This window comes from Adiantum capillus-veneris, chromosome 15 (assembly GCF_014529385.1).
Source record: "Adiantum capillus-veneris isolate H3 chromosome 15, ASM1452938v2, whole genome shotgun sequence".
Classification (NCBI taxonomy): domain Eukaryota; kingdom Viridiplantae; phylum Streptophyta; class Polypodiopsida; order Polypodiales; family Pteridaceae; genus Adiantum; species Adiantum capillus-veneris.
In genome coordinates this window covers 6,416,461-6,438,522 of record NC_140945.1, presented here as the reverse complement: position 1 = coordinate 6,438,522, position 22,062 = coordinate 6,416,461, and the positions used below count along the sequence as shown (strand labels likewise).

At 41.5% G+C, this 22,062-nt stretch overlaps 1 protein-coding gene across 1 annotated transcript; it reads right to left on the bottom strand.

The window, feature by feature from the left end:
* Positions 1–6,969: 6,969 nt before the first annotated feature.
* On the bottom strand, positions 6,970–15,847 carry LOC147440214 (uncharacterized). The gene is made up of 12 exons (XM_086529997.1): positions 15,581–15,847; positions 12,641–12,687; positions 10,574–10,638; positions 9,718–9,820; positions 9,501–9,534; positions 9,406–9,416; positions 9,317–9,329; positions 8,864–9,021; positions 8,599–8,769; positions 8,323–8,510; positions 7,808–8,249; positions 6,970–7,373 (listed from the first exon to the last, which is right to left on the bottom strand). The coding sequence occupies exons 1-9, from the start codon at positions 15,845–15,847 to the stop codon at positions 8,760–8,762; spliced, it is 708 nt and encodes a 235-aa protein (XP_086386123.1). The 3' UTR covers positions 6,970–7,373; positions 7,808–8,249; positions 8,323–8,510; positions 8,599–8,759.
* Positions 15,848–22,062: the final 6,215 nt, after the last annotated feature.

The following is a 22,062-nucleotide window of genomic DNA, read 5'->3' as shown; positions in this document are numbered from 1 at the left end:
AAGCTCGAGGAAGGAGAGCTACTACAGTGTTTATTGAGAATCAGGACCATTTTAGGATAGTAGTTAAGGAATCAAAGCAAGGACTTGATGAACGAATATACTCTTAGAATGAGAAAATGAATGCCAATTTACGGAGAAGAGGGGGTACTAAGGAGCATTGAACCTCTCATCACTCAACACATTAAAGAAGACGACATTTAAAAAGCAAGATCTTAGCATTCAAATGGGAAAAACAAAGCAAAAGTTTAAATTGATTTCATCGGTGTAAGCAAGCATGGTAAACGACGAGGATCACACTCAAAATCTAATCGAGAGAAGGAGCTTGACACAGTTACAGAGACTAGTAGGTATCTTTATATGCTCTCTCTCTCTCTCTCTCTCTCTCTCTCTCTCTCTCTCACACACACACACACACACACACACACTCCTAACACACGCATGCACATATACCAGAGCACACTATTAAAACAAAGGTCTATGCATTTAGTTCCTCTCTTGAATAACAGGTCTTGAGTTCAACTCTTCTCGTTGGATAGACCATGAAGATATCTTGGGATAGTTTTCTACGATGTTAAAATACTCTTTTTCTTCTTCTTCTTCTTCTTCTTCTTCTTGGCTCTAGAGGTGCTAAGGCAGGCCCACCCATAATGAAGCCTAGTGTGTTGTGACCTACAACATCCCAAAACATATGCTTTGCCTGAATTGTTCTTATAAAACTATCTTAAACCATTAGAAAGAGAATGGAGTTTAGGAGGGCCTCTTTTTTTTGCAGTTTAAAGAAGTCAAACCTCTAGTATTACGAAAGAAATCAAAGGACAACTTTTAATTTAAACAAGCAGAACGACTAATTTATTTGAATTCAAATTTCTCCCTCAAAATAAAATTTAAAATCTTTCGAGCAAATTTACCCACCTCATTTGTTTGTCGGAAAGCTTGGTTACGTCATGGAGTTCTTGAGGCTTTGTGATCCATTTGTAGGATGAATGGAGTCCCCAATAAATAGTGCTTCCATGTGTCTAGGACATGTAGAACAACTAAAAGCTCTTTCTCATAAATGCCCACGACCGTTCATCCGTATTGAGCCTTTGGCTCTTATATGCTATGTCATGTCCTTCTTGAAGCAAGACTGCTCCAAGGCAATCACCAAAGCATCACATCGGACCTCAAATGGCTTTGAGAGATTCGAAAGCATGAGGATTGGTTAAGAGATAAGCTTCTCTTTGAGCTTGTCAAAAGTATTTTTGCAGTCCATGATTACTTAACGTTCTTCTTTGTTAAGTCACGTAATGTTCGTGCTATTCGAGAAAATTTTACTATGAAGAGTCTATAGTATGCACACATACCAATAAAGCTTCTTAGCTCATGTAGATTCCTTGGATTAGGCCATGATAGATCATAGTTATGAAAAGCCAAAAATCATAAAGTTGTCTACTCTCTTTTTTGGAAGAATAGTCCATTATTTGACCACTCTTACACTTCTCTTACACATCCACCATTCTTGCACACATGGCGTACATCTATTTGTCAAAATGTTAATCACTTTCATAATCTCATGTGCATCTATTCGCATAAACCCCAAGTCCAAACGGTGGTTAATTTGCAACCATTAAATTAAATATGAACCCTCTAAGGACCCTTTGGGATTAAGGTTAATTAGAGGCCAACCAATAGCAAGAGAGTAGTGGACACACTCTATACCCTCAAAAAAGTAGGGGGCCAAGGTAGCCTTACACCTCTTAATGGCCTCTTACCTAGTGAGAAGGTAAGGGAGTTGGCTAGAGGAAAGGGGGAGGGGGGGACCACTTTGACTCCTTTTTCCCCACTTTTTGGCCTGGATTTAAAAATACACTAAAAAATTTAAATTTCAAGTATTCCCTCCTTAAAAGGTCCCCAAACCTATTTCATGGTCATAAAAGTAATTTTGACCTCCAAAAGTCAAAGCATGTACTAAAAAATCCAAAAAATGATTTTTTTTTTTTTAATCAAAAAATCATTTTCACCTTCCAAACCTATTCTATAGCTAAAAAGTGATTTTCTCTCTCTACAAACATTTTCCAATCTCTCCATTGCTATAACAACCACATGCATCTCTCTATAGTTCAGTATTATCTCTCTGTTAGCTTTCTCCCACCTCCATTGTAGTACCAAGCAAGCTCTCCCTGTATCTCTTTCCCTTGCCCACCACATAGTTTCACACCAAGCTAGCTCCTCTCCCTTCTCTCACCTCCATTACAGGGCATGAAACAAGATTCTACTCCTTCTACTTTCATTCACTCACACTACATGAAAACCTCTACTCCTAAAGGTGGAAAAAGTATGAGCTCACATGACTTGCATATCACAACAACAGGAGGTGTGAATATTGCGTGAGCATTGCAAGGGTTTATCTCCAACATAAAGATAGAATGGTAAGAAAACTACCCTTGTAGCTTACATTCAGAGCTTAATATCATCTCCATCTTTAATTTTATCATGCTGGAGAGAAATAACCTTTTTATGGCTTTCAATGTTTAGGCTTCACACCTTATAACACTGGGTGGTAGTATTTTGTTGATGGCTTTGGTGCGTCATCTATAGTTGTGTAGCATGTGATTGAGTCTCACAATGCAAGTAAGTTGTGTTATCTATGGAGAGTCATCAAAGATTTTTCTTATAAATTATTCTTTGTATAGTTGTCATTAGATTATTAGAATGATATCATTTTGTACTTTATAACTTTGTGCTCACATAATCTGTTGTTTTACATAGTCAACTTGTTTTGAGAGGACATGAGCAAGAAACCATGTGCAGAGATGAAAATCACTCTATTTTTGTTTCGTGAGGAACCTTTCACTACCATGTTAAAAGATTTTGATAAAAATACCAGGATTTTTATACAATCTTGAACCAATAGGTACTCTCTAAAATCTCTTAGAGAAGCCATCTATATAGCACTACTATCTTTCCTAGTGTCATAGACACACAAATACTCAAGTGTATGTGAATCTCTAGATAAGGAAGACAAATACTTATAAGAGAAGCTTAAGAGCAACAACATTTTCTCCATTTGTAATTATTTTCATGAGGCTGGATTTTTCTATAAATGCAATATAAATATGTTTTTTTGTTAAATGGTCGCATTGAGTGAGAGTATTTAATTTAGATTACTGGAGTTTCATACACATTTGAGAAATATTGTTGATCTTTATGGATATTTTGATTTGCTTGTAAGATGTTTCAAGTCTTAATCACTCCACCATGAAGAAATTCAAGCAATATTTTGGTTTCAGTTTAATCATTAATGGTTATTCTTATTGAAAGTGGATCATAAACTTTGTCAAGATGTCTTCATTTGGGGATGTTGAATATATATCATTAGCAACGTTTCACAAGTTGAAAAAGCTAAATTCTTGTTTTTCAACATGTTATTGCTTCCATACTAAGCCTATGACAAGCTTGACTTAGAGAAATGACAACTTGAGATGGAGATGTCGATGTATAGGGATGACTTATTATTGATTCGTGTTTTATCATACATATATTGTAAAGCCTTTGAGTTTCCACCTTTTTGAGTAATATTGACAAGTTTTTGGCATCAAATCTTTTTAAATATCCCTATTCATTAGCTATTGGTAGCTATTTCTTTGGTATTGCTAAAGATGATACCAATAGCTATCACCTTGTGAACTTAACTGTTAAATTGCGGATTTGATTTTTACTATGTAGCTCATTTAGATAGAGAAAGTGTAAACATAAATTATAGATACATGCATTGTTAACATAGAAGATATGTACCACTCGAACCTATGTAAACCACTAATCAAGAAACCTTCGGTTGGATACTATAACAATAGGGGGTCACATATGGTTTCAAATACCAAAGAAATGGCTTAACCGAAACATACCCAAGAATACGAGGTAAACACAAAGAAGTAAAAATTGGCTCCTTGTTTAGTTGATTTTTAGTGCTGAATATTTAGTGCACAAGATTTGTGAGACCTTTGACCTAAAAAGTTCACTAAAGTATATGTAACATAACACATATGTTCAACAGAAGGGATTTTATATTCTTGTAAAGTTACAAAAACATGTGTAGATAAGACCTATAAGGGGTTCTTTTAATTCATTCTGATGAACGCGCTTGTTCAGATTCTCCAAAAATCAACGTGCAAGTTGACAACTTCAAAAAAATGATGTAAAACAGACATTTCTTACTTTTTCCTTAATCTATGGGCTCCAACGAACATTAAAACCATGGAATCTGATAATACTCAAAGAACCAATGTTTTTAATTGTGTTAAGGACAATATTTCCTACATACAAAACTTTCTCAAAATCTCGCCCTAACACCTTCAAAAGTTGCTTCCAAGGATTGCACTCGGTCAAAATTTGAGACTGAAGGAAAACAATCAGAATGAACTCATAAACTGTGTACAAACTTTAAAATAACCAAAATTTCCTTCAAAAAAAAAGTTGTGCTAAAAATTTAAAAATATGCCCTCCTTGGACTTCCAACAACGATAGAAGTCAAAGGGTTCAAGGAAAGATATGGTGTCACAAGTACATGGTAGGAATGTCATCGAAGTTTATTCCGTCAAGATCTCTTGTACTTTATTATGTCTTCTCATGTACAATCTTACCAAACAAAAACAAATTTACACTTTAAATGACTACAAATCTTATTTAACTTATCAAACAATCTAAAATATGATAGACGTAGAGTGCTGTTACACATCAACAAACAAAAAAGTCCAAATTTTTTCTCATTAACACTAGAATAGTAACATAACACTTTTATGTCCTTGGACACTTTTATGTCCTGTTAAGTGACCATTTTGCTTGAATTATTTGAAGAGTATGAAAATGAATTTCTAGGTGCTATATATCCACAAAGTTGCCTTACGAGCTAAAAAAAACTTAGCATTTTTTTTTGAGTATCGATCTCACCATTAACCTTACTCTTGCACAACATTTTTGAACCTAAACTGTGTGAAAAAACGGGTCATGTTTTTGGCCTTTTTTCAATTTTTGACAACTATACGACTCTAAACTTCATGTTGGTGAGGTTTAGATGGCTAGAGGTTAGACCTTCATAGTTCTCAACATGTTTTGATGCTTATAGAGAGAGCTAAGTGTTAAAATTGAAAGTTATGACCCATTTATAAGAATTGCATAATCCTGTTTTTTTGCCAAAATTAACACTTTTATGATTTTTTTATGACTTTCTTGATATCCAAATTCAATTTTGATTGTGTAAAGGTAATATATAACATAAATCTATATAGCATAGTATATGATGATGGTTGAGTTTTTGCTGAAGAATACGATACATTTTAGAGTAGCAAGTATAACTTTCTCAATATTGCTAGTTTCTTAGGCCAATTGTGTGTATTTTGTAGATAGTAACCATATCTAATCATAGACTACAAACTTGGCTAGATATTGAGTAGTTTTTATGGGTTTCTAGAGGTCATAATGCTAAACCCAGTTTTTTCATGTTTGCTGTATTTAGCACTTTATCATTGCCCCCAAGGTTCCAATTGTAAGAGATCCATTATCCTTTTGACATGCTCCATGGCTCTTTTTGAATCCAAAGACCCAAAGGAAACTAAGAAAACATGTATATAGTATTTGTATTGAGCGTGACTATAGAAACTTTGATGATAGGTCCGCAGAATGACAAAAATACAACTTTTTTTTATCTTTTTTTTTACCAAAAAAAAAAATTAATGAGATAAAAGCAACCATATGTTTTGGTCACCAATCCATTGAAGTTAACGGGACATTTTATCTCATGTCCTACAAAAATCCCTAGTCTTATTTATATGGAATCAACTGTAGAAATTGATGTTTTGGGCAAAATGCATTGGTCCATCAACTTTGGAATCTTATAGTGACCAAGGGATGAGAAAAATTACAAGTTTCTCATTTTTTCCATATGTAGTAGTTATTGAACTATAAGCTTACGAAATGAGTGGATCTACTATGGTTTTGGAATTTTTTCCCAAAACCCTGAAAGAACACTTTTATGTCCTGTTAGGTTACCATTCTAGTGTTAACTTTAATAAACATATATTCGTGAACAACTTCCAAGGGATAGTACGGTTATAGTCTTTACATCCGTTCCATAACATGGTATGCTCATGGATTGACCTATCACATAGAAATATCTCTAGTGGAGATGCCCTCATGTTAGAAGAGGGTGTGTTGCTGTTGAAAAGATGTTGTATTGTCCTACTAGGGATCTCTCCATGTTAGCATAATGATTTTTGGTGTAGTGGGAGCCACATTGCTTGAGGAGAGCTTTGTGTCACCGTAAAAGCTTCATGTTATGCCATTTCTTTGAGTCATTCTTACAAACAACACGACTCAACTAGCATAGTAAGAGGTCACCTTGTATCATGACACGTTAAAGACATATTCTTCAAACAAAAGCATGTATGAGTTCAACATTTTCAAGCTGTACAATAAAGACAGTTGTTAAGTATATATTGTATAAATTTGTAAGTATTTTCAATTAACTAGGAATAAAAAAATTCAAAAATATATATTTGGATGAAATTACCCACCTCTAATAAGCATGGATTTGAAGCACCTATTTGCAAGGTGTAACAAAGAAGACTATTTTAAAGAAAAAGTAACCTTTGTGCCAAACACTACAAAACAAATAGAGGCAACACCTTAAACTGAAAGTTTGATAAGAAGAACACAACCAAAAGTAAGAAATAAATTGTTACCTTGCACCAAGGGGTGTCTCTTTCAATTATGTGATGGTATTGACAAGCTTCATAATGTACACATTCTTTTCCTACAATTGTTGTTGGAGAGTTTCAATCTCCCAAAGAAGCAATAAAGAAACTAAATGATGCATAACTTCATAGAGAACTCTCACTCACTTGATCATTGGTAGCAACTCCTCCCTCACTCCTTGCTTTAAGATGCATGTCACAAAACATGCGCACATATTCAATTGAGAGCAAGCCTACTTGCTTCGAGCATGTGTTTCTAACGGGACATGGAAGAGCTACAAAAAATCTCAAATAATTCATAGAAAAACTCAAATAATCCACTACATGGACTATACGTGTATAATCTAAGTTACTCCAACTGTCAATGTAAGCAATAATCAAAACTAAAAACTCGTGAGATTCGACATGACCAGCCTAGGCTCAGGTATAGCTCTAGAAATCTAGCTTTCAACCATCGTCGAAACTTTCGTCGATGAGTTGCAACTTGCCTGGGCTAGTGAGGCAGCTTGTATTCCTATGGCTCAGCCTGCGGCCTGCTCTCACCTACATCTCTCATCAGCAGCAGCTGATCACTTTCATTTGCCACTGCACAGGTGCTGCAACCATCGACTATACTATCGTCCATCTCTCGCCAATCCGTGTCGTCTGAGTCACCAGAAAGCATATGCTAACAATTAGCTACACATTCATAGAAAAAAAAATCAGCTTGAATGAGCTGGTACATTCTAGAGCAAAGCTTTCATTTGAAATTGCATGTAAAGCACATATTTCCCGAGTATGTTTTGATGTTAAGTTGTCTACTACTTGAGAACGGCTTGGCTTCATCTATGATGTACAAGCACAGTGAAGATTGCACAAATGATAAAGAAACTTTACTAGAAAGTCATCGTTTGCTCACGCATTTGGTTCAGTGCAGTTTGCCTTGGCAATGTCTACAATATGCATACTACACCCTCTGTCTCATTTTTTGAGTTGCGACTGACATTCACATGCAACAAAATGCATCATCATCAATAAGCGCACTTGCGTGCAGGCACACACGCACACAGACAAGTTGTAGAATAAAGCAGTAGGCTTACCTTTGACATGCATGTATTAAAAATTCTCAATGCACTCAATGTCATAAAGAGCCCACTCCTAGACATGTGCCAGCATCATTGCAGGATCCCCATAGTGCTCAAGCATGGCAGGCCTCATCTCTGTACATAGCACCTTTAGCCTTGAAGTGCACCTCCTGATCAGGAAACTTATGAAACAAGCGACCACGAATCGGCATCATCCAAGGCAATACGAAAAAGACAACGGTCATCTGGCATGAAACACACTACCACAAATAATTGTCCACCTGTCGTAGGTATGACCATCAATTGCCTTCTTAGGGTCAACCATTGTGAAATAGTTTCACATGTCATAGGGTCATTGTACGTCACTTCAATTCATTGGGACTTTGTTGGTCGGTAAAAGTGGAGTGTGTGCTTGCACCATCACCCTTAACTGATAACCATTCAGTGCTGCCAAAACCTACATTTTGACTCTGGTTATATTACAAATCCAAAGCACAGTACTAAACATGAGATGGACAAAGATAATTTACATCTTCAAGGAACTTCTTTGCATCACTTGTTTGTGGCCGCACGCTACGTATCATGGACACTGCTGCTTCAATCATATGGCTTTGAGCCTAGGCTTGCCTTAACTCTCGGTGCAGAGATAGTTGTAGCTCCTATTTCTCAGCATTGAGGATTGAAAGGCATGCTGAGCATGCTTGCCATCAAGTGCCACCTACACATATTAAAGAGCTTGATTAGTTTTGAGACATGCCCCCCTACATTTTGCAGGCAGTGCAGAGAATTGAACAACGATTTCATACATGAAGTGAGGCCACAGAGAACCTGGTTTGGAAGGATTCCATGACTCATTCACGCACCACTTGAATCTGCACAATCGAATCAAGGAAGCATTCCATATGGAGTGAACAAAACCCTTGTTCAAGATTTTGCCGGCCTCTGAGAGAGCACCCTTCAAGTCTTTCTACAGGCATCTGCCATAACATTCAGCACATTCATTCATGCTGGAATTAAAGAGACGAGATAGCAAAAGTCTATGGCTCACTACTAGGCAATGCAAGTATGTACCTAACGCCCATTTGGCACTGTTGTTGCGGCCATCTGTGGATGAGATGATGTGCTGAAGTTGCCCGATATTGAGCTGCACATCTTGGAAGAATCCGTTGAGTTTGTGGAACACAGGTACATAATTCTGCTTCCTTTGTTGGCATAATTGGATGGACAACCTGAAAATTGACAGTAACGTAGTTCCTACGCTCTCTCGAAGACCCACTTGACATGGCTAAGCTAGGCACATATTAGTCTGGCAGAAAATTCGATTCGCAACATCATACCACTGCAACCATTCAGCTTCTCTTGGAGAGCATTTTCAAGTCAGTTCACAAAACAAATATTTCAGCTCATCAATAGAGGAGGAGAAATTTGGCTACAAAGCTATTATGTTTGTGCCAACAATCCAGCTTATTCTCAGAGAAGGCTCTCTATAAATATATAAGAATAAACAAAGATTTAAGTGCTTACTAGGATTTTCAGGCTTTGAATCAAATTATTAGCTGGTAGGAAGCCGTCATCATCGTGCATGCCCAATAATTCCTGGAGAATTCTCCAACAGATCATTATCCTGTCATAAAAAATCTACCTCAAGGCCTCTTTCCATTCATTAATTAGAACACATTTGCAATTAAAACCTTAAAACAATTCTTACCTCAATCACCAACATCCACAGCAGAAGAAAACTTCTACAACAGAACCAGTTATTAGCTCTTTTCGTTTTCACTTTTGGCTTCTTGACACAATTCAATAATCATTTGGACCTATGTGCGTCATTATGTGATGAAAAAGGCAATACTGACCATTTCTTTCTTGATTGTGTTTTTCTTTATGTTACAACGCTTACATTATTCCAGGTGAAGATAATGTACCTTGGCCGCATGAATATGGTGATGTATATATCTTCATTAGAGACATGCAGAAGCTGTACAAGTATGCCAAGATGAGCCACAAGTTTCAGATGCCCTTCCCAGCCTGTGATACAGGAAACTTGTTCACATTTCAGGTAGAACATTTCTTGTCGAGATTCTGTATGCAAAGCAATTAGAGAGAGACTGTTATCTGGATACATTTAACTGAGCCAGAAGCAGTGGTGATGGTGGACATGATAGCAGTAATACGACAGTCACGATTTCAGCCTGCAATCTCCAACACCTTGACATAAGCAAGCTGGCTGCCCGAGTCTTTACTACTCCATACCAAGCATCCGACACTTCCATGGACTCTCACCTACAAGTTTGCCTAAACAGGCTCTTTGCTGCACTCTTGCCACACAACTCAATGAAGGTAAGGGATTAAGCCCCCTGCATGGGCTAATCTTGAAGGCCATGCATGCCCAAGTCTGCTCATGTGAATAAGGGGGAAACATAATGCTTATTGTTTGCCTCGTCAATGACCATCTCTCTACACTCAACTATATACAAACATACTATTTCTGATATGTAAGACTCGCAACACAAATCACATCAGCCAATTTCTACAGGAAGGCCTAGAAACCATTGGCGATGGAGTAGTCGGTTGAAACTAGATTCTCTGAACTCAGATTGAGAGGGTTCCAAGTCCTTCGCTTATGATAACACTTGGACTGAGTTCTGCCAGCTATGCTTCTTGGGGAAGCAGCAAAAGTCTACATTAAAAGCTACCCTTATTTCAGCATCAACAAGCACCTCAAAAGCAATAGACTTCAAAAGTTACAGAAGAAAGGACCCCGTACTTAACTTCCATTACCTGAAGTGTTGAAGCCATGTTCATGCGGCCTTCGATTTGGCATGTTGCAGCCATGTTCATGCGGCCTTCGACTTGGCATGTTGCAGCCATGTTCATGCGCCCCGGAGCCTCGCCCTCATCTCTCACTGCTCAGCCAATTTCCTAATGGCTGCTGACATTCTACTTCCGTTTGTAGCAGCGCGTGTGATGCTTTACCTCCGACTCCTTTCATTAATAGGCACCCTCCTGTTTTTATTGATGAGCAAAGGAGGCACCCGCAACCCACCTAGCTATTCAAAACAGCAATCTCCTTCCTGTAGATGGCAAGTCGCACCCTCTTAGCTAGCCCTCATTTCCTACTCGCTCTTGAATAGATCACCTTTGCCTAGCCCAAACTAACAGCCACGTGACTGTTCAGTCTGCACACCACAGTCAATGCAATCCAAGAGACCACTCCCTATGCAAGAAGCTCATCCGAAACTTTTTGAGCTTTTGTGAGAGTGCTAAATTCGGTATTCATACCAACCAAAGCACCTCCGAGCACAACATGTTTCACCAAGAGCGCCTGATTAGCAACCTCACCATGAATAAACTTTCCCAAGGTGACGTCTTGCACGGTGTAGGTGATTGTATATGAAGAGACGTCGTGTTCAGTTCGCATATGATACAAATAGATACAAGCCTACAAGGTGCATGCATAGGTGATTCCATTTGCAAAGGGGCCCTTTTCGCTTTGCATCTAGTGAAAACAGTTGAGAGCTTCCTTGCCACAACCATGTTGGGCACATCCTACAATCAACACACTCCAAGAGACAACATCCCAAGCAGGGAGCTCATCTAGAACTCTCCACCGGCCCTTGACTGGCAACCTCATCATGAATGACAATGTCTCGCACAATGCCACAGACATTCAAAGTTCATGCATAAATATTGCATTGAGAGGGACCCTGTTTGTTTTGCATCTTGTGAAAACAATCCGGACCATCCTTGTCACGGCCATGTTGGGCATACAGGAAGCTCCTCAAGCACTTTTTGTGCTTTCTAAAGTGAACCACATTTGGCAACATATCGACCAAGGCAATGTCAAGCACATCTTCTTTTTTCAACAGCCTATGCTAGCAATATAATTGTGAATTTTTGTGCCCATATCAGCATCTTGCGTAGAGCCAGATGCCTTCAAGATGCACACATAGGTGATTGCAGCTGGAGAGGAGCCCTCGCTTTGCATCCGTTGAATCCAGAGAAGAGCCTAGATCTTTCTGCTCCGGACAGGAAACTCCTTGAGCACTTTATGTGCTTTCTGAAGCAAACCACATTTGGCATACATATCGATCAAGGCAGTGCCAAGTGCAACACCTTTTTTCAACAGCCACTGACTAACAATATAATTGTGAATTTTTGTGCCCATATCAGCATCTTGCGTAGAGCCACATGCCTTCAAGATGCACGTGTAGGTGATTGCAGCTGGAGAGAAGCCCTCACTTCCCATCCGCTGAAACAGACTGAGGCTTTCTGGCCCTGCCGGTGCGGCAAATCCCACAATCAGTGCACTCCAAGAGTCCACACTCCGGACAGGAAGCTCCTAAAGCACTTTTTGTGCTCTCTGAAGCGAACCACATTTGGCACACATATCGACCACGGGAGTGCCGGACTGAGGCTTTCTGGCCCTGCCCCTGTGCGGCAAATCCCGCAATCAGTGCACTCCAAGAGTCCACACTCCGGACAGGAAGCTCCTTGAGCACTTTTTGTGCTCTCTGAAGCGAACCACATTTGGCATACATATCGACCACGGCAGTGCCAAGCAGGAAACCTTTTTTCAACAGCCCGTGACTAACAATATCAGTGAGAGTTTTTGTGCCCATATCAGTATCTTGCGTAGAGCCACATGCCTTCAAGATGCACACGTAGGTGATTGCAGCTGAAGAGAAGCCCTCACTTTGCCGCATCCATTAAAAACAAACTGGAGCTTTCTGGCCCTTACCCTCTGTGGCAAATCCCGCAATCAGTGCACTCCAAGAGTCCACACTCCGGACAGGAAGCTCCTCGAGCACTTCTTGTGCTCTCTGAAGCGAACCACATTTGGCATACATATCGACCAAGGCATTGCCAAGCAGGACACCTTTTTTCAACAGCCCCTGACTAACAATATCAGGAAGAATTTTTGTGCCCGTATCAGCCTTCGGTGTAGAGCCTCATGCCTTCAAGATGCATGCGTAGGTGATTGCAGCTGGAGAGAAGCCATCGCTTTGCCGCATCCGCTGAAAACAGACTGGAGCTTTCTGGCCCTGCCCCTGTGTGGCAAATCCCGCAATCAGTGCACTCCAAGAGTCCACACTCCGGAAAGGAAGCTCCTTGAGCACTTTTTGTGCGCTCTGAAGCAAACTACATTTGGCATACATATCGACCAAGGCATTGCCAAGCACGACACCTTTTTTCAACAGCCCCTGACTAGCAATATCAGCGAGAATTTTTGTGCCCATATCAGCATCTTGCGTAGAGCCACATGCCTTAAAGATGCACGCGTAGGTGATTGCAGCTGGAGAGAGGCCCTCGCTTTGCAGCATCCGCTCAAACCAGACTCGAGCTTTCTGGCCCTGCCCTTGTCAGTGCACTCCAAGAGTCTCCGAACAGGAAGCTCCTAAAGCACTTTTTGCGCTCTCTAAAGCGAACCACATTTGATTTTTGTGCCCATATCAGCATCTTGTGTAACGCCACATGTCTTCAAGATGCACGCGTAGGTGATTCCAGCTGGAGAGAAGTCCTTGCTTTGCATCGTCCGCTGAAAACAGACTGGAGCTTTCTGGTCATGCCCCTGTGTGGCAAAATCCCGCAATCAGTGCACTCCACGAGTCAACACTCCAAACAGGAAGCTCCTCAGGCATTTTTTGTGCTTTCTGAAGTGCACCACATTTAGCAAACATGTCCACCAAGGCATTGCCACGCACGACAATGTTTTGCATTAGCCCTTGACTAACAATATCAGCCAGAATTTTTCTGCCCATATCAGTATCTTGCATAGAGCCAAATGCCTTCAAGATGCATGCGTAGGTGATTGCAGCTGGAGAGAAGCCCTTGCTTTGCAGCATCCGCTGAAAACAGACAGGAGCTTTCTGGCCCTACCCCTGTGTGGCAAATCCCGCAATCAGTGCACTCCAAGAGTCTAGACTCCGGACAGGAAGCTCCTCGAGCACTTTTTGTGCTCTCTGAAGGGAACCATATTTGGCATACATATCGACCAAGGCATTGTCACGCACATCAATTTTTTGCAACAACCCCTGACTAACAATATCAGCGAGAATTCTTGTGCCCGTATCAGCATCTTGCGCAGAGCCACCTGCCTTCAAGATGCACGTGTAGGTGATTGCAGCTGCAAAGAATCGCTCACTTTGCATCATCCGCTGAAAACAGACTGGAGCTTTCTGGCCCTGCCACTGTGTGGCAAAATCTCGCAATCAGTGCGCTCCAAGAGCCCACACTTCAAACGGGAAGCTCCTAGATCACTTTTTGTGCTTTCTGGCACCACATTTAGCAAACATGTCAACCAAGGCATTGCCAAGCACGACAATTTTTTGCAACAACCCCTGACTAACAATATCAGCGATAATTTTTATTCCCATATCAGTATCTTGCATAGAGTCACATGCCTTCAAGATGCATGCATAGGTGGTTGCATCTGAACAGAGGCCCTCACTTTGCAGTTGCTGAAATCAGCCTAGAGCTCTCTAGCCTTGATCCTGTTGTGCATATCCCGCAATCAGTGCATGCCTTTCCAAATGGTAAGCTTGTGAAGCACTTTTTGTGCTTTCTCAAGTGCACCACATTTGGCATACATATCGACCAAGGCAGTGCCATGCATGATTTCAGCATCTTGCATAGAGCCATATGCCTCCAAGATGCACTCGTAGGTAATAGCGTCTGGAGAAAGGCCCTCGCTTCGCATTTGCTGTAAACAGCCCGGAGCTTCCTGGCCCTGCCCCTATTGGCCATATCCTGCAATCAGTGCGTTTCAAGAGACAACATCCCACACAAAGCACCACATTTGGCATACATATCGACCAAGGCATTGTTAAGCACCCCAATTTTTTGCAACAGCCCCTGACTAACGCGTTCGGGTCTCCAGTTTTCCACTCGGCAATATTGTTGGCAAGGTCTGTCATCATCACTGCATCATCTGTTTTGATGCGGCTGGGCTGGGTGCCACCGACGGCTGTCTTGAGGATGGTGTATTGGCCAACAAACTAAGAGTAGTGTATGATAAAGAAGTCGCCCCTCCCCCTCTCTCTCTCTCTCTCTCTCTCTCTCTCTCCGATAGATCTTTAAGGTCTCTTAAAATAGTTTCCTACGCGCAGTTCAAGGGTTCTTCAACCTGCTTCTCAAGGCTTACCTGCAGCCCAAGGCATGCACACTCTTGGCTGACTTGTCGCCACTCTCGGCTGTTGGCTATAGGAAAACAAGGGCCTTGCACACCCGCCTTTTTGGCTTGCCCATGTGTTCCCTTTTTGTTAGTGAAAAATCTCATTTGTATTTTTTTATTTTTTTTAAGAATAAAAATGTCTGATTGGTGAGTTGCCACTCAGTGCTGTAGTGAACACTCATGAGAAAGTTAAGAGTGACAGTGAGTGGGTGACAATCTCATGTTTTCTCTCAAAAGATATTGAGATATCCAAGAAAGTTGGGAGAGATGGCAGATACCTATACTAAAGAGTCCGGGATGCAGAGAGAGAGAGAGAGAGAGAGAGAGAGAGAGAGAGAGAGGAGTTAAAGAGAGGCAAGGAGTGGGGGGAGCGCATGAAAATGATGAGATTTTCAACCGACAGCTCTAATTAATGGTATTCGGCCAGTCGTGCAGTCTCTTCTTCATCTCTAGCAAGGCCTGTATCTTTGCGTTAGTGATAGTAGAAGCTCCACCATTGCATGCGCACACAGGGAGGGCGAGCACCAACCTTCTCTCTCTCTCTCTCTCTCTCTCTCTCTCTCTCTCTCTCTCTCTCTCTCTCTCTCTCTCTCTCTCTCTCTCTCTCTCCTCACCTCCGCCATTGCTCTGCCAAGGCCTATACGTTGCATTGGTGATAGAGAAGCTTTTCCATTGCAAGCCAGCGCGTTAGTGAAATTGTGTGTAGAAAGGGTAAGCTGATAGCTAGCTGCAACACCTGAAAGCTGGCAGCTGCCTGCAGATGGAAACAAGGACGGGGAAACTGAAAGAGATGGAGCAAGGAAGGAGGTGAACCTGGTTGGGAGCCAGGGCAGAACACGAGGCTTGGAGGAGACGCATGCCAGGCTGCATGAGGCTGGCATGGCGGTCTGAGCTGCAGAGAGGGTGGCACATGAGAGTGAGTGAGAGACAGTACAAGATGAAGAGTTTGAAGGGAGAGGGCAACACAGCCGTGGTTCGTGGGCATCATCCCACATGGGTTAAGCTCAGTTATGGACGTGGTGTGGGCAGTTTTGTGTAGAGGACGAAAAAACAACATGCACTGGCCAACTACACTTGCACCATCCTCGCTCTTGCCATAGACATTTCGCTTGCTCGCTCGGCTTGGCCCCTCGCCCTTGTGCTCCTTATTGGCCTTCTAGTGACATCCTATGCCATAAAATCTAATATCTAATATCTAACCAACCCAAATGATTTTCTCATATTAAATTGATCACTTAATGTGGGAGAATAAATGGGAACAAGTGTTAAGATATAGACACGTGCTTACAGATCTATCTCAACACGGGGCCAATGGTAAAGGGGCCCAAATGAGAGATGGTCTATCAAAGAGCAAGGCTAACAAATGGAGCATAAGACCTAAGGGTTAGCTTCATTGAAGACCTCCAATAATGTGTGTAAAAGTCCTTTGACCTTAGGTAAGCTAGGGCTGAGCTTGAGGCGCGGGAACCCGACCCAGCTCGAGGTGCTTGTCCTGCTTGTCATGCTTGATGACTAAGGTGCTTGAGGTGCTTGATGATTGAGGTGCTTGAGATTCTTGAGGTGCTTAATGATTGAGATGCTTGAGGTGCTTTACATGCTTGAGATGCTAGGGATGCACTTGAGGTGAGAACACAACCCAAGCTTAAAGTGCTTAAGAGCCAAGCTTGTGGTGGGAACTGGGCCTATGCATGAGGGGCTTGAGGTGTCAAAAAGTCAAATATTCAATCCCTACAAGGAGGGGGTGATCCCTACATGAGGGGGGATGAGAGAGAACACCCACACACTCACACAAGGCATGCATGGTACAAAGAAAGCAAAAGGGACACTTGTCAAGTTCCTCCTCATGTTGCCCTCATGGTGTGCCTGAAGCGTGTTGGTTGGCCACCCAAGGGGTCCAATAATAATTTAGGAGATTTAATTAATTGATTTCGCATTTATCTAGCCCTCTCTCTCAAAGGGGAAAGCCCCACACTTGTCTCAAGGCTACCCTTGCTGCTTGTAATGCCTCCTGCTTATGATTGGCTAGGCCTGGAGGGGTCCAATGAGCTTCAAGCATGAGCTACAAGGGGGGGGTCGACCCAAGCAAGCTAGGGGGTTGCTTAGGGGGTATACTCACCCACACACACTCACAAACACTCTCATTGTGTGGTATGCAAAGTGCAAGAGCTCCCTCTCCTTCTCCAAGCAAGTAGAGGTTGAGAGCCTACACCAACACTCTTGGATATGGAGTGCAAATCCAACCAAGAGCCATGCTTCAATGCTTAAGCTTGCCATCTCCTTCTTCTTCATTTATGTATGCTAGCAACAAGAGTTATGATAAGTGAGGAACTAATTCTTTCTCTTACGAAATGTTTCTTCTTCCTCTTCCCTACCCTCATTCCCTGCTAGCTCTCTCCACCTTCGAAGGTGTTTGAGGTCTTGGGACTGAGGCTTGGGATAGTTAAAGCTTTCTTCAAGTCTATGTTATGTTTGTGTTGCATGAAGCTTTCCATCTTTATTGCATCACCTAGGTCACGAGGAACACAAAGATTGTATTGTAACAAGTCTCTCTTAATGGGAGAAATCATAATACAAATGCCTATTGGAGGGGGGACTGGCTCCACATAAATCCGGTCCTCAACTGTTGTCATGTTCTCTAGATTATCTCTCTTGCAAAAGTATTGTTCATGCCAATTTAACTAATTGCTATGATTATGTTACTATCTTCAATTATGTTCACCTGCTATGCTCACAAAGTCATTTCTCAAACGTACTCTCATTAATTTCTGCTACTCTCAAATTAAATAGGCCAATTCCATTACATTGGTATCAGAGCATTTGGTTTCTCTTTTCTTGCTTAAGAAGAGAGGTCCTTAAGTAGCCTATAAATGGTTGATGTTGTTAATTATATTAGGGTAAGTGGAACGGGGATCTATTATCGGTTTTGTTGAGCCCACTATGTGGGGGATGGTGCACACCTCGGGAGCTTTGGACTTAATAATGGAGTCTTTTTAGACTTGCCTACGGCTTTACCATTATTGAGCCATAAGAAGTCCGAAAGGAGGTAGCCCTCGGCAACTCTGCTATGTTAGACCTACTCCTCTACTCTCTATAATTAACCACTTTGAGCCGTGGGTGTAGATACTTAAGAGCCGATTTTCAAAGGCTAAGAGGAGTGGCAACTAAAGTTTTGAATTGCCAAAGCATACACTAAGTAAATACATAAATTTTGTTAACATGGCTGACAATAATCAAGAGAGTAGAATGAACATTGATAGCTTTGATTTTGCACATGAAGGTGCTAATGATGATGCTCCCATGTTTGTGAATTATCTCGTCACTAGGTTGCAGCAAGCTATGGGCAATCCTGCTTTGCAAGCCGAAGTTACTCAACAACTTCGTGCTTATGGAATTTTCCTTCCTCTCCAAGAGGAGAGAGAGCTTAGGAGGCCTCTTGAAGAGACCCCCAAAAGAAGAGACTCTCCCACTCGAGAGGAGGAATCCAAAGAGCAAGAAAGCAATGAAAGTTTAAGTTCCTCTGAAGATGTGGCTCCACGAAGACGGCGGTCTAGACGATCGCCCACTCCTCCCAAGAGGAAAAGATCAACACATAGTTCTTCTCCTCATCACTCTGAAAGGCAAGAGAGGAAACAAAGGAAGAAAAGGGCTAGGAAGAGGTCACCCTCTTCTCCTTCTTCTTCACCTTCCTCCTCTTTCGACGAAAGTTATGGCTATTCTCCTAGAGAATACAAGAGGGGAGGACATCGCAAAACGTTTCCTGCATGGCGAAGGTCACAAAAGCTAAAGAAGTTCAAGGAGGGAGGAAAGAGTATCTCTTTTCTCACCTATGATGGCACCTTTGGTGCTACCGACAAAGTGTTGGCCTTCATCCAGCAATTTGATGCGGCCTTTGGAGACGAGGGCTTCACAGAGTCCTCCAAGCTACGCCATGTAGCTATGCACTTCCAAAAATCAGCTCGTCAATAGTGGGCTAGCCTTCGTGGCAATGGTGAAGCCCCAAAGACATGGAAAACTCTACGAGTTTCCATCATGAAGCAATTCCTTGCAAGCGATGCAAAAGACAAAGTGCTTACTGAATGGCGCAGCTTGAAGCTTCTCTCTCATGAGTCTATCCACAAGTATGTAGACAAGTTTTGGGATTTACATCTCAAGCCTATTGTCTTTCGAAAGATAGACTTTTCCGAGCAAAGGCAACAATTCTGTGTGGGATTATCTGAAGAGATGGCCGAATACATCAACTCTCAACGGCTTGGTACTATTAGCGAAGTAATCCATCACACCATGGTTGCTTCACGCATCAATTTCCATCAAGGGGCTAGACGTAATGTCAAGCCCATGGAAAACAAAGACAAAAATGATGCAAAGGGGAAAACCAATGTTCAAAATACTTCCCAAGTCACTTCAACAACAACAACAATCGGTCCAAGGAGAAGGGAGTTTACAAAGGTAAAAACAAACTCTCTCCTGAAGAGCTTGAAGCTTTTCGCAAGGACCATAAGTGTTTCAAGTGTGGGGAGCAAGGACACGGCTATCATTCTTGCCCCAAGAAGAATACTCGCAATGAGACTCCTAGGGCTTTCACCATCGAAGCTCCAAAAGAGGATGCTCATTGCAAAGGATCATCACTTTCCTATGCTTGGGGAAAGATAAGAGAGCATGATGCCTTCATCTTGTTTGACCCTAGCTCTACTCTGAACTTCATATCAATGGAGTTGGCCGCCAAGTTGGGCATTCAAGCTTTTGAGATGGGAGATATGGTAATGGCTGATGCAGCTTTCAAGGGACAGCAAGCCTCCGTTACTCCCTTGATTGGGAAGTTGAGGCTTCATGTCCAAAGCTATGTCGACAAAGAAGACTTCTTCATCTCTCCTCTCCAACATGAGGATGCTATCCTAGGGGCACCATGGTTTGATTGCATGGCTGCCAACATGAAGTTCCTTGAAAGGAGAATCTACTTCACCTACAGGGGAAAGAACATGTATATAGATGCTAGTGAGCGTGGTCGCACTATTCCACTTGTAAATCCTCTTGCTTTTGATAAGTCAATGAAGAGCTCAGTTTCTGCGTACATGATTTTTGTCAAAGATTCTCTAAAAGATACTAATGTTTCATCAAATGTAAATGGTAGGAATCAAGAAGAGTTAGACTTGTCTAATTTTCTAAAAGGATTCCAAGATGTGTTCATCGATGATATCCCTATGGACTTACCTCCAACACGAGGGGATGATGACCATCGCATTGAGCTCCTTCCAGGAAGCTCACCGCCTAACAAACCTCCTATCGAGTCTCACAAGCTCAACAAGAAGAGATCATGAGGCAAGTACAGGAATTGGTAGACAAAGGGATGGTGAGGCCTAGTTCCTCTCCCTTTTGTTCTCCAGTCCTTTTAGTGCAAAATAAAGATGGTACATATCGTATGTGTGTGGACTATCGAGCACTAAACCATATCACTATAAAAAACAGATTCCCCGTGCCTCGGGTAGAAGATCTGTTTGATAAGCTACAAGGCTCTACCTACTTCAGCAGGATTGACCTTAAGATTGGCTATCATCAAATAAGGATAGTGGATGAAGATATCTTAAAGATCGCGTTTCGCACAACGTTTGGTCTTTATAAATATCTAGTCATGCCTTTTGGCTTGACTAATGCACCAACTACGTTCAATCGTCTGATGGAGAAAATTTTTAGACCATACCGCAAATTCACTGGAGTGTTCTTTGATGATATCATCATCTACTCCAAGTCTTTGGAGGAACATAAGCAACATCTCCAAGTGATTTTTCAAGCATTGAGGGAGAACAAGCTTTTTCTCAACCAAAAGAAAAGCGAATTCTTCCTTCAAGAGATTCAATACCAAGGTCATATTATCTCTCACGATGGTATCCGTATGGATCCATCAAAGTTAGAGGTAATAAAATCATGGCCTAACCCAAGAAATCTACATGAGCTAAGAAGCTTTATTGGTATGTGCGCATACTATAGACGCTTCATAGCAAAATTCTCTCAAGTAGCAGGACCACTACATGACTTAACTAAGAAGAACGTTAAGTATGTATGGATTGCTAAGGAGCAAAATGCTTTTGATAAGCTCAAAGAGAAGCTTACTTCGCAACCAGTCCTCGTGCTTCTGGATCTCTCAAAGCCCTTTGAGGTCTAATGTGATGCTTGTGGTGATTGCCTTGGAGCAGTTTTGCTTCAAGAAGGGCATGCTATAGCATATGAGAGCCGAAGGCTCAATATTGATGAACGAGTCTTGGGCATTTATGAGAAAGAGCTATTAGCTATTCTATGTGGCCTAGACACATGGAAGCACTACCTATTGGGGACTCCATTTATCCTACGAACCGACCACCAAAGTCTCAAGTATTTCATGACACAAACCAAGCTTTCCGACAAACAAATGAGGTGGGAAAATTTTCTTTCGCAATTTAATTTCCATATTGCTCACATAGCTGGTAAGCACAATCAAGTGGCCGATGCACTTTCACGACGACCAAAAGTTAATGCAGTGTCTATAGCTACTCACAATGATCTATCCTCTATGATAGATGAGTATGCTACTGACCCTAACTTTAGAGACATAATTTCAGCCCTTGCTTTGGGGAAGAAAGAGGAACCATTCACCTTTCAGGATGGTTATCTTCTCCACGGAAATAGGCTATGTGTTACCCATTCCCTTCGTGAGAAAGTTATGTATAAATCCCATGCTCCTCCATATGCGGGGCATAGAGGTATTCAACCTACTCTCCGAGGAGTAGAGACGTACTTCTATTGGCCTACCATGAAAGTGGACATACAAGAGTATGTTTCAAAATGTGTAGTATGCCAAAAGACCAAGTATGATAGAGGGAAGCAACCTGGATTACTCTAGCCATTGCCTATCCCAAATTCACCATGGGAGAGTATATCCATGGATTTCATCTTTGGATTACCCAAGTCTATCCATGGGAATACAGGAATATGGACAATAGTCGACAGGTTTAGCAAGCAAACATATTTTATTCCTGTCAAAAAGATTATTAAGGCACATCAAATGGCAACTCTCTTCATATCTCAGATTTTCAAGCACCATGGATTACCCACATCCATCGTGTCA